Below are 13,336 nucleotides of genomic sequence, written 5' to 3' on the forward strand. Positions count from 1 at the left end.
ATGTGGGCCACGTTAGTTTGTCCAGTCTTGACTGACATTTAAAATACATGAATATATTTTTTAAGTGAAGAAAAAATTCTACCAATCAGGTCACCTGAGTGTGTGGACCAGAACTGAGCCAGAGAAATTTTACTTTGTGGGTAATCTACCTTAATCGACCTCAATTGGTTCCAAACCTTTATCACCTAACACTACTAGCTTAATAAACTATTAATTAGCAGTTTATTAATAGTTAGTAAGGTTGAAGTTAAGTTTAGGTTAGTATTATGGATGCGGAATAAGATCATACTAAGAACTTCTAATAAACCGGTTATATCCTAATAATATTCAGGTAATAAGCGAGTCGTAGCATGAATTGTGACTTAAACTAAAGTGTTAACCAAATACTGGGGTTACAACATTTTTCTAAATATCTACTTTTGTTCTCAAACAGGTTTGGAACAAGTAACCAGTGAGTAAACCTTGTCGGATTTATTTTGTGTAAACTATCGCTTTAGGAAACTTGCTGATATGCTGAATTTATAGGGTGGCAAAGCCATCTAGTGGTTGTGTAAAGAAAGACAATCATAATTTTTGGTTCCGTGTCAATAAACTGGGATCGTGTGAGTTTTGTGGGCAGATTCAGGTCGATGTTTGATGATAATGGCAGCAGAAAGCAGTGAGAGTCCAAACCGGAACACCCCTGCTGAAAACAACAGCTTACACCAGCTATGTCCAGCTTACACCAGGCTGGTCAAACTGGTTTTAGCTAGTCATTTTCCAAGACAATGCCTGGAAATGGCCAACCCCCCTCTGAAACCAGGCTGGTCGACCAGATAAAACCAGCCAACCAGCTTAGGCTGGTTAAGCAGTTTTTTTTTCGGCAGCAACTGAAGATAAAACATCCTCCTGAAGACTGAATGAACGTAAGAAACATCATTTTATCCTCACTTTTTCTCCTTTAAAATAGATAAGGCTGCTTAAAGGGACAGTTCTACCAAAAAGGAAATTCTGTCAGCGTTGGAAACTTGTAACCTCTGACATCCACAGTAAAACAAAACGAGCTGTGACTTTAGTTTAGGTCACAATTCGATAGTAACAAATCATCAACGCTACTAGCTTAATAAACTACTAATTAGCTGATTATTAATAGTTAGTAAGGTAAAATTTGGGTGAATTCAGTGAATCAAATTAAATGACATCTATTTTTTTAATGCAGCATATTTAATGTTTCAGTGTTGTGTGGCTTGTGTATTCTGGCCTACAATATCCTGTGGTTAGCCATTTCAGAGGTAGGTTGGTCAAACAAACTGTGCATCTACTTTTACTTTACTTTTAGGCCACCTATTTTACAAGAAAAGTGTTTTGTGAACACTTACCATGTCTATTGGCTTAGATTTATTGCATTCACAATGGCATAATGCATTATAGGGGTGGTCATATCAATATTTTTAGTAGTAGTTTGGTGACATGCTTCAGTGAATCAAATTTCTGAATGTATTTAAATTGCGCCTAAATTTATTATTATAATGTATACATTATTAGTCTTTTGAAGGATATTTAGTGACTATTTTAGAGGTTACTATCGGTCAAACTAAACTAATTTTACTTTTTTTAGGCTACATGCAGATACAAACACCTATTCAAAAGAAATGTGTTTGTAGATACATAAGATGTCTATCTGTGCTCTAGAACGGCCAGTTTCAGGCTGTTTAATGATATTTGTCCTTGCATTGATTGGTGCGATATTGCATTCACAATGGTATGCACCGGTATAGGCCAATGTGCATTTATATTTTAAATTTTTAATTATTAATATTTAAGATATAGGAGAAAGTTATTTCTTACTATTAAAGGACTGACCCCCCCCTGTCCTCGTTTATTAGGGGGGGGCGTTTATTAGGGGGGTCAACCCAGATTGTGTGAGTTTTGTGAGCAGATCCGGGTTGATGTTTGATGATGTTGATGGCAGCAGAAACCAGTGAGAGTCCAAACAGAAACACCCCTGCTGGAAAAAACAGCTTACACCAGCTATGTCCAGCTTACAGCAGGCTGGTCAAGCTGGTTTTAGCTGGTCATTTTCCATCCTGACAAGCTCAGACCAGTCTGGAAATGGCCAAAACCCCTTGTAAAACCACACTGTTAAAAATTGTCCTGTTAAAAAACAGTAAAATACTGGCAGCTGCAGTTGCCAGCAATGTACTGTTATTTTACAGTATGTTGCTGTAAAAATACATGGACTACATTGATTTACACAATACTCAAGTGAACTCATTTTGCTCACTGAAAGCAACTGCCTCAACTTGGTCAACTGCTGAATGAGTTTATGAAGTAATGTGCTATATATGCTTAGAAGCATACTTATAATGATAACTTATTTTAGTTAATTAGAAAAGTTCGGTTTAACTCTAATGTCTTATTTTTCACAACAGCACACATACATGTAAATCTGGAATCACCAGAGAGATTCTGACTGCAGCAGCAACTAAACAGCCACTATCTTTAAATAGAGAAACATGCAGAATAACATCAGCAGTTCATTGTTCATCTTTAACTCATACACTGGCTCTACTCTCCTCCACAACGGTGACACACAGAAGAAATTAGCTTCAGGTTTTACAGTAAAATACTGTTTTTTCCTTGATTTAACAGTAATCTACTGGCAGCTGTGGTTGCCAGCAATATACTGTTTTTTTACAGTCTACTTCCGTTGTGCAAATTAACAGTATATTACTGTTAAAATACATTTATACACAGTGTTTTTACCTCTCACACCTTTAACCCTTTAAACCCCAGAGCATATACTTCAGTTTTTATTGAAGTGTCCACACTACTGAGTGTTCAAGAAACATGGAGCAAAGCTGAAGTAAATTCATTAATTAACTGACTAATTAAATGATAATTGAGGATTAACAATGAACAAATGAAGAAATACTGAAGGGAAAAAACAAGAACAGAACATACAAAACTTTAGTCACAGCTTTATAATGAAATAACCTGAAGAACAACAAATGATTAAATCATTTAAATGATCAGCGGATGATTAAACAACTCTACAAACATCATCACCAGCTACACTTATTACTTAATACATGTATTTTTGTATAACATTTACTAAAGTTCTTCTTGAGAAAAAGTTAAAGTTTTACGTCACCATCATGGAGAACAGAGTTTGCTTTAGTTGGGCTCTCAGCCCTGTCATTTTTAACATTTATTTATCTTGGCTGCTACAATTGTTAAGAACTTTGTTTAAAAAGCTCCTTTGTTGTGGCAAGCCAGCCAAAAACCTAAATAAGATCTGGTGATGTTCATGTTGCTGTTAAATGGCAGAGTCTGTTCTCATTTAGTATAATAAATTTACTGCTCCTATTCAATGTTAAATCTATTGTTTTACATTATATGTCTATATGTGGCAATGATTTCTGGAAGTTTTTAAGAATATCTTGGACAATAACACTGCTCTACGGTGTATATTGCACTCAAAGAGACATCAATAATCAGCATATGAACCTCAATAATGGTGACAACTAACAAAATTAACAGTTTAACTCACAAACAGGCAAGTCTAAACATAAACAAAAGCAGAATCAAACACAAATAAAGAAAACTGTGAGACCATTATACAACATTTATTTATACCGCAATGCATGCTGGGATATTTGTACCGTGCCACTCCCAACATGCATTGCAGCATGAAACATTTGAGATGTTACCATTGTTGAGATACAAGGTCAGATTCATGAGGTCTGAGTGTGTATTTGTCATAACTGAACTGTTTTTGTATGTTATTTCTTAACTGTTAAGTAATTACGGAGGTATCTTTTCTGTTTCCACTTCTCATTAATTAAATTAATACATGCAACTAAGCATACAATCTATTGCATGAGGCCCTTCTTCCAGATTTATAACAAAACTTTTATCAGAACTAATTTCAGACAAATAGATTTCTCTATTTATTGACTTTCCAACTTGATTACTATAATACAAGCATTTTGTTAACTCTTTATTATAGTAATTGGAGAGTCTGAATTAATAAGTTCAAGGGTGAAGAACCCAACTAAATCAGCCCCTCACTCCATTACGGTGACACAAAAAACACCTTAATTTCTGTTGGATCTCAATGAGAATTGTATGGAAGTCAAATCAGTCAGTAATAAGTGTGTGTCTGCTGTTGTTTGTGGAGTTGTTTAATGATCCTCTGCTGAGACTGAAGCTGTTTTATTTTATTTGATTTTATTTAATGCTGTAACTCAAGTCACTGTTTGTGTTTCTTGTTAATTTTCTTCAGTAATTGTGATTATTAACAGCAGGTGTTCATCAGTGTCTGAATTCACTCATTAGTGTTCATTAACTCTGTCAGGTGAACTATATTAGTTAACTAGTGTATGAAATAGTGAACAAGGGCACAAAGTGTGATTTTAAACACAGACTTCAAAACATCGAATCTGAACTCTGTTAGCTCACAGTTTTCTGCAGTTGGTTACTTTCTCGAAAACAAAAATGTTACCCAGAAAGCACTGTTTTTAACAGAATATTACTGTTTTAGTGAAAAAACATTATTTTACCGTAAAATCTGACCGTTTTTTAACAGCAATTTTTTACAGTGCAGGCTGGTCGACCAGCTAAAACAAGCCAGCTTAGGCTGGTTTAAGTTGGGGTTTTTTTTCCCTCTGGGACTGAAGAAAAAACATCCTTCTGGAGACCAAAAAAAGGTAAGAAACATCATTTTATCCTCAGTTTTTCCTATTTTTTAATCGCATCAAGATGCTTAAAGAGTGATGGTTCTCCCAAAAAGGAAAATTCTGTCATCTTGGAAACTTGTAACCCCTGACATCCATAGTAGAATCAAACAGTATTAACAGGTTTGGTATTAACAAATCATTAACTAACACTACTAACTAACACTACTAGCTAATAAACTACTAATTAGCCATTTATTAATAGTTAGTAAGGTAGAAGTTTATGTTTTGGGTAAGATTAGGGGTGCAGAATAAGATCATATTTTATAACTGATATACTTTATGAACAGTTTATATCGGCAGGTAATGCCAGTAGCATGAATTGTAAAGTGTTACCTAAATACTATGGAAGTCACTGCACTTATAAACATTTTTCAAAATATCGTCTTTTGTATTCTAGAGTTGAAACTCAAAAAGGTTTGGACTAAGTAAAGAGTGAGAAAATGGACAGAATCTTTATTTTGGTAAACTATCGCTTTAGGAAACGTCGTAAAATTAGAATTTCTCAGACTTTCTCAGAAAAAATCAGAATTTATAGGGTTTTTGAGCCCTCTAGTGGTTTGTTTTAAGCAAGACAAAAATACTTGTTCGTTCCGCTTTTTTGGTTCCGTGTGAGTAAACTCGGATTGTGTGAGCTTTGTGGGCAGATTCGGGTTGGTGTTTGATGATAATGATGATGGCAGCAGAAAGCAATGAGACTCCAAAAATAAACTTTGATGACAAAACATCCTCCCGAAGACAGAATGAAAGTAAGAAACGTCATTTTATCCTCACCTTTTTTCTTTTTCAAACGCCTCAAACTGCTTAAAGGGATAGTTCTCCCAAAAAAGGGAAGTATTGTCATCATACTTAGCCTTCACTTGTAACAAACCAATTTCAATTTATTTCTTCTGTTAAACACAAATGTGGCTATTTTTAAAATGTTGTAAGTCACCATTGACTTAGTGTTTGTTTGTCTTAATGTAAATGGTAACCGAAGATTCTGAAATACCGCAGAAAATAGCAGCTCATAAATGTTTGAAACACTTGAGGGTCAGTAAATGGTGAGTGCATTTCCATTGTTGGTGTGAACTTTCTCTTTAAGGACTCGCTACTTTGGTTGCCTGATCCAATAAACCTTGTACTATGCTAAGCATAGCAAGTTTCTCTCTCTTTTTAGACTTCTGACTGTTTAAGCACTCTTTGGTTGTCAAAAAATAAAAAGATACAAATAAATTGCAGTGATGAGACCTCCTATTTAGGATATAAATTAAGATACATAGAATATTTTTAGATATAAACTTATTGTCACACTGAATGGCATTTTAGGGGAAATTTGGTGTCTTTTAAATGATTTGTTGTTTTGATGATTGAAAACTTCCCTTTCAGTGTGTCTTTATGCATTAAACTATGTACTTTTTCAAAGGTCTAAAAGGTACTTTCAAGAATAACATGGTTTATTTTTTAAGCCCCTCCAAAACATACCAGCAAAAAATACTGAAAATACCACAATAAGTTCTACTGTATTATTGACCATATGTAAATGCCATATTTTGATTTCTGACAGATTGGAGGTTTAGTGTGACATCAGTTTAAAGGTGCAGTAGGTGATCTGCCTAAAAGCTAACTGGTTAGCAACATACCTATCAAATAGGGTGCTGAGTCATTCGTAATGTCTCTGGGGCCCCCCTAAATGTATGGGCCCATAGAATTGTCCTAACTTTAATAAGTCCTAACTAATAATTATGACATTGACTCTATATAGTATGTATAGTATTGGTATATTATAAAATGTTTTTAACACTTTTGTGTGTGTGTGTGTGTGTGTGTGTGTGTGTGTGTGTGTGTGTGTGTGTGTGTGTGTGTGTGTGTGTGTGTGTGTGTGTCATGCAGTTAAGATGGTGAAGCTGATCAGCCTGCTGATTCTGGTGATCCAGAACGCTTCGCTCATCCTCAGCATCCGCCTTGTGTGGAATTTGGTTGAAGATCATTTTCTGGGCTCGGCCGCTTTCCTGATGGCTGAGATTGTCAAAGTCTTCTCTTGTCTGTTTATCATCATGATGCAGAAGTCGAGCGAAACTAGTTCTTACGGTATTGCTTGGGTTGGCAAAACTGTTTCACTGTAAATACTTGTTTGGAAAACGGCTGCATGATACTGGGAAAATGTGCTGTATTACAATATGCATAAAACAAACAAATCTTTAGCAAATGTTCATGTAAAGCTACTTAATTAGGCCAATTAACATCCAATCACTGACAATCAGACTCTATTTAAAATCTGATTGTAATGCAATAATGTGTAACTTTTGTAAAGCTGCTATATATAATTGTTTGAAAGCGCTATACAAATAAACTTGAATATATGGAACAATGGCAAATATGATAAGGACATTTACATGATATCATTTACATTTACAAGACATTTAGTTTAACATAGTTCTTTAAAGCTTTTCAAAAAAAAAAAGTTTAAGAAACGTGTATGTATACAACTAGGGTTTGCCCGTTTTTGGCACATTGTTTAAAATATGTGGCTAAGAGATAACTTATTGTTTTTTTTTGTTTTTTTTTGAAGAGGCAAGTAATAATCTATACCAGTGGTTCCCAAAGTGGGTATCACGGAACAATGACAGGGGGTAGCTAGTTGATTTACAAAGGTCAAATAAATTTTATTAAACTATTAGAATGACCATATTTTATCCATAACCCACAGTAGATAAAATAGTAGCTAATAATTACATAAAAAAGCAACAACATGCAAATAAAAAGCCATCAGCCTTTACATGTTTTATCACAGGATCCTGTATTAGATTAGATTGTACGTTAGATCAACAACACAGACTAATTTTATAGCACCAGGTTAAACTTTCTGACTCCTTTATGGTAATCAAATACATTGAAAATGCAGGCCACAACCGAACATTGAGGACGATCTCCAAAATGAAACAATAGACTTGTGCTAAAAACATGGTGTCCACCAGGCTTATAGAGGTTAGGTTAATATTAAATTAAACAAATGAATAAATGATTATATAAATTAATGATAATATAAAAAATGATTGTTTAGACTATTGCACTTTTTTGTGTTGCCAATATAGGCCTATTGTTGTGTGCAACATTTGTCTATTTATAACCACTGCTGAGAAATGTCGGGGTCGCGAGTCACCAGCATTGTTATTTTGGGGCTTGGGGGCTAAAAAGTTTGGGAACCCCAATTAAAACGTCCTTAGCATGCAACTCATTTATTTCATTGACAAATGTGTAATTATTATATATATATAATATTGGTTAAAATAGATACAAAATGATCTTAGACAATGTTTGACTGCCATCATTTAATTCATTTTAAAATAAAAGCTGTGTATTGAGATGTGGTGGAATTGACATTTTTTTAGTTCACGAGGGAAAAAAATCCTTCTCTTCTTATCTAAGTTTGTCCTCTTACAGATCTTAAAACTAGATAAATTGTTTAAACTTATTAGGACTATTAATTTTAAACAAGTGTTTTTTGATCAACTTCACAAGGCTAAAAGTGCCCGTAGTTGAAGAATAGCCCATAAACTTGAAATAGTGACTGACACCTGCAGAAACCATGGTTGTGATGTTCAGTTCCACTATGGATTTTTATAAATATCTGTTTTACAATACATGACTCTCTTCTTTTTTTGTACTATCATGGTTACATCAAAATGAGTAGACTGTAAAGTATTAAAAATTAAGCCAAAAAATGTAAAACTCAATTATGTATACACATTTTTTATAAAAGAATATGTGCAAATAAAAATACACACTTTTGTCTTTGCAGACTTTTCATCTTTGAATTAAATTGTGTTGTATTCCAGTTTTTCTCAGTCGCTTTGGTACATTTATCAGATTTTAAATTTACAAAACAGTAAATGCATTTCTCAAAACAGCACATACAAATAGTAAACAGCATGGATGGACTGCAAAAGCCAGTTTCTTAAAATCTTAGCTCATCTCTCAATATGTCAGTGCCGTCAGAATGAAAAGTCCTTGTGTCATTGTATTAGGATAAGACAGTCAAATGACTTACTCATGTTGTCAATATAACTTTACTCTGGAGAGATGTTCTCGTGTAAGCTATGGCTAATTTATTAATTTATGTGCTGTTTGTACTGTGATTTGTTGCCAGATCATGTCATTGTGATACAGAAAGGAAAAGACAGCACTGCATAGGACAAAGAAAAAACCAAAACAAAAGTAGAAATGTGAACATAAAACAATCTCCTTTCAGATACACCTCACCTTCATTAGACAAAGTGCCGATTGACCTGGGAGCAATGTACCAATTATAGATTTAGAAAAAAAAGTCTAATGGATATGTATAGAAAAAAATGCATTATGACTACACATCATGTTCAACATGACAACTTGTTCAACTTTGTTTATATATATATTTATAACTTGACCCGACTGGTCATTTTCACGAGACAAAATTGTGTTGTTGGAAACTATTTTATATGCTTAAATTTGATTTTTGCATGCTAAAAGTACTTGAGTAAGAGACATTTTACTTGATTTGGGTCATTAAAATAACTCTGAGTACCATTATTATGACATAGGTAGCCTATACCTGCTGTAGTCATCCTAAAACCTACAGTAGTCTAACTTAAAACCAAAACAATACCCATTCTTGTGTTAGGACATTTTTAATAAGCATTTTTTTAAATAAGAGTAAGTTCATGACATGTTAAATATATAGTATAATCCACTGGTTTTAAACATACAGAATAATAAAAACAGTTATGTAACAACCATTACATTACCATTATGTCTTAGCACATCTTTGAGTAACTTTTTATTACCTACACCAATTGTTGACTACATTTATAACAACCATTTATTTGTTAGACTACTTTATTGTCAAACCATGTTGCATACAAATGCATTCAACAGACTTATATGACAGTGTATTGCAGTGTATAGAGGACAAATAAAACACGAGACAGGTGTTTAGAAAGAGTATACTTTATTTTGTTTAACATGCAAACTTATGTTAACAAGATAAACTTTCAGAAATCAATACGGAAACATTATAATGCACACGCTCATGCATAAAACCCGCGGTTGTCTTCAATAGTCCCTCTTTGCTCAACAGCTTTGCTGAAAAACAAAGCAAAACATCACAACAGCCACACATACAGTTAAATCATTACAGTTTCCATGGTTTCTATTTTAAACTATAGTAAACTAAAGTTTGAAACTATAGTTTAAAATAGACAATGAGTGGGCCCCGCTGCTCCCACCCACCATAACCCTCGCAGCGGGGTCCCACTACCGGCCTCCCGTGTTTCCCTGAACGTCCTCGGGGCTTGTATTGATCCCTGCCTAGGGCTCACAAGCCGCCTCACCCCAAGGATTGCACAAGCCACTCGGGCCCCTGTCCGTGCCAGGGTTCACTGGAATGTTGCTCGACGACGGCACATTTCGAGCAACAAACATGTAATATTCTTCGCGATATTGCGTTTATGTACGCAAACCGCAAGGAACTACAGCACAGACGGGCCCGAGTGAAGCTTCACGAAGCGGACTTTGTGAGATTGGCGTGGCTCCACTCGTACCGTCAGGTATTGAACTCACCTTGGTCAAGTACAAACAGCAACACCGAGCGAACTGACAACGCTGAGAGAGAACCGACGAGCTTTATAGGAATGCAGATGCAAATGTTTACAATGCGACGTCACTGCTGTGAGTCTCGTTGTCATGGTGAGCGCTGAAGAGAGCACATGTCATTGGAGCACACAGGTTCGGGAATCTTCGTCACTGCGAGTTGCAGTCGACTGTGGACAAAAGCATATTATATATAACGTTACTGAATATATATTTTTACATGTTTGGTGCTGTGTAATATTCCGGGTTGCAGTAGAATAGGGAGACAGACGAATATAATTAAAGACAAAAGCGGGACATTAATAGAACAGAAAGTAAGCCTGGCTAGCACACTCTGACAAACTTGTGGTGAGCTTCTTATTATCCAAGATCGCCATCTAGCGGTCACATAACCTAATAGCATGTTACTCGCTACTAACCACCCTCTACGGCCAAAAGGTCCAGCATTTGTCCTTTTAATTATTTCTATGTGATTTAATATTATATAATATATTTATTATATAATTAATATAATATATTTATATTCAATATATATTACCGTCACGTCTGTGTTTTTGAGGCTGTTTGGTATCACATCGCTTAAACCACTTCAGAAGGTGATCTGGGAAGCATTCCAGATGAAACTGGACAGATCTAATAATTTTTTTAGACAAAATTAATATAAACAAAATAAATGATGACCTTGAGAAAATCTGACCTGCGCCTGAAACACCTGTAGGTGCGCTTTTACAGCCACAATTCTATTAAAAACAGGTTTACCATAAGCATAAAACTATAAGTATGAAACATGTTTCAACATTTCAGGCCTGTAGCCAGGGGGGTTCAGAAGACCCAACGCTCACTTGCAAAGGTCCACAATTTGTCCCATACATGAGCTCATTTGTCCTATTTTGACTGCGATGTCATCATAAATAAGGAAAATAATCCATCGAAAAAGGCTTTAAGACCAAACGGAATCATTTAAAACATTTACAGGTAACTTTTATTATAAATCTTGGACCTTTTTTATTAAATAAAAATGAGCAATAAAAAGATGTGAAGCACCAGAAGCGGACCAAATTAAATTAATTTAAATATATTTTGGCTATTGTTGATTTCCAGGAATTTAGAAAATTTACTTTTTTTATCAAAGAGGCTAGACAAATACTGAAGAATGAATTATTATTGTTTTATTATTATTATTATTATTATTGTTGTTGTTATTATTATTATGTTTTAATTATTATTTTTTTTTATTGAAATGGCCAAATTGTGATTGAGGACAGTTGAATGTGCTGGCCATTTTGTTTTTGTCTAATAAATGGTAGTAGTATTTTTTTTTACTTTAAAACGTTAACAGATTGATATTTTTTTCCTAATGATATATGATGTAATGTAATAAATGTGTATTTTAAAAACTAGTCTTATTTTTAAAAAGTTTTATTGCAATTTTTAGGAAATATTTTTGTACATCAAAAAGTGTGGTTATGATGACATCTGATTAGCTAATCCCCCCCCCCCCCCCCCCACCACCAGACGGGCACACGCCTGTACATGCTGTTTTCACTTTAACTGTTGGTGGACCCAGATAAACTAAATGACTAATTTTAAAATATGTTGATAAAACAAATAAATACCTCGCTGCTTGGTGTATTATTACCGTATTAAGTATTTACGTGGTGCTTTTATTATGCTATTTTTTGTCTGCTCCGAGTCTTCAGGCGGCGCTTATTCGCTTCGTGAGTCCAGAACGCGGGAAAGTGAAGACGAAGTGAAGAAGTCTGATTGGTCGCTTCTCTCGGACGGACGCGACCAGGAAGTGCTTGTGTGTTTGGGGACGTCAACACTTTTCCTCGAGCACCTCTGATCATTCTCACCTCGTTCACCGACTCCGGGAGCCGCTTCATGGAGGAGCGGCGGGGAAATTAACGTTAAAGTCGGTAATCATCACAGATCGTGTGACTTTTGTGGGCAGAATCGGGTTGATGTTTGATGATGATGATGGCAGCAGCGGGCAATGAGAGTCCAAACAGAAACAGTGAAGACAAAACATCCTCCCGAAGACAGAATGAAGGTAATAAACATCATTTTATTCCCCGTGTTGCTCTTTTTTTAACGCCAGGCTTAAGGTCTCGATTCTTTGGTTGCCAGATCAAATAAATCGAAGATGTAAATGAACCTGTGCCGAAAATGTACCTTGGTAACCATAGTTACCGTCCAAATTACACATTCATCACTGTTAAAACACATTATAATATTTTTATATTTCTTCTGTTCATATAAAATGCTTATACCACAAGTAGCACTATATAAATACACGGCATAGTATCACGGTGCTATTGTGCTGTCATCTGTAAGCATTTCTTAAATGTAAATGTAGAAGTTACCGTGGTGTTTTTTTAAATGTCTTGAATTACCATGGTATATGAGCTTGACAGTGATGATTAGCAAACTATTATGGTTCTTCACCCACAAAATGTGGGAACTTCTTTCGTAAAGCCACTACATTGTAAATATTTTCGTTTATATTTTGCTAATTTGTTATGAATGTACAATAGCAACAGTGATATCTTAAGTTCAAGCCTGATTCATTAGATGCTAGTTTATATTTATTAGATTCCAGCACCTATTTTTAAGATGCTAGTGCTTTTTAAAAATATACTAGTGCTTACTTGTTAGACAAGACTACAAAATTATATCGAAATCGCCATATCTGTTATAAAAATCGCAATTAGATATTTTCCCCAAATAACACAGCCCTAGATACTAGTATCTAAAAAATAAGCACTAGTAGCTTGAAAATAGATACTAGTACAGGTTATAGATTAATTGTCAAAACGACTTCTATCATGGCATTTGGTATCATGGTAAATATAAAAAAGCACTGTTATTATTATAACAGTAATTGCATTTAATTCTAATTATTTCTACAATATAATTGTCATCACATTATTATGTTGTATATTGTTACAGTTCTTTTTTATTTTTTTGTGAGGGTAGTTTTTTTTTGTAGAGACTAAATCTTAATCTTA

At 34.6% G+C, this 13,336-nt stretch overlaps 1 protein-coding gene and 1 long non-coding RNA gene across 5 annotated transcripts in view; both read left to right on the forward strand.

The window, feature by feature from the left end:
• The first annotated feature begins 845 nt into the window (after positions 1-845).
• Positions 846-6,730, forward strand: LOC147842571 (uncharacterized). 2 transcript variants are annotated; one of them, XR_015497579.1, is made up of 3 exons: positions 846-905; positions 4,584-4,691; positions 6,591-6,719. It is a non-coding gene; the product is annotated as an uncharacterized LOC147842571 (long non-coding RNA). The 2 variants fall into 2 exon arrangements; XR_015497580.1 differs by lacking the exons at positions 846-905; positions 4,584-4,691 and adding exons at positions 5,364-5,467; positions 6,265-6,327 and having other exon boundaries at positions 6,591-6,730.
• A 5,439-nt stretch (positions 6,731-12,169) lies between these two features.
• slc35a2 (solute carrier family 35 member 2) overlaps positions 12,170-13,336 on the forward strand; it is a 23,127-nt gene continuing 21,960 nt past the window's right edge. For 2 of the 3 annotated variants that reach the window (XM_087263387.1, XM_087263388.1), the window contains exon 1: positions 12,174-12,378. In XM_087263387.1, coding sequence (XP_087119513.1) covers positions 12,297-12,378 — 82 coding nt within the window. In that variant the 5' untranslated portion in view covers positions 12,174-12,296. 3 annotated transcript variants of the gene reach the window in all.

The sequence above is a fragment of the Danio rerio genome, chromosome 8 (assembly GCF_052040795.2).
Source record: "Danio rerio strain M-AB ecotype USA chromosome 8, GRCz13ab, whole genome shotgun sequence".
Taxonomy (NCBI): Eukaryota; Metazoa; Chordata; class Actinopteri; order Cypriniformes; family Danionidae; genus Danio; species Danio rerio.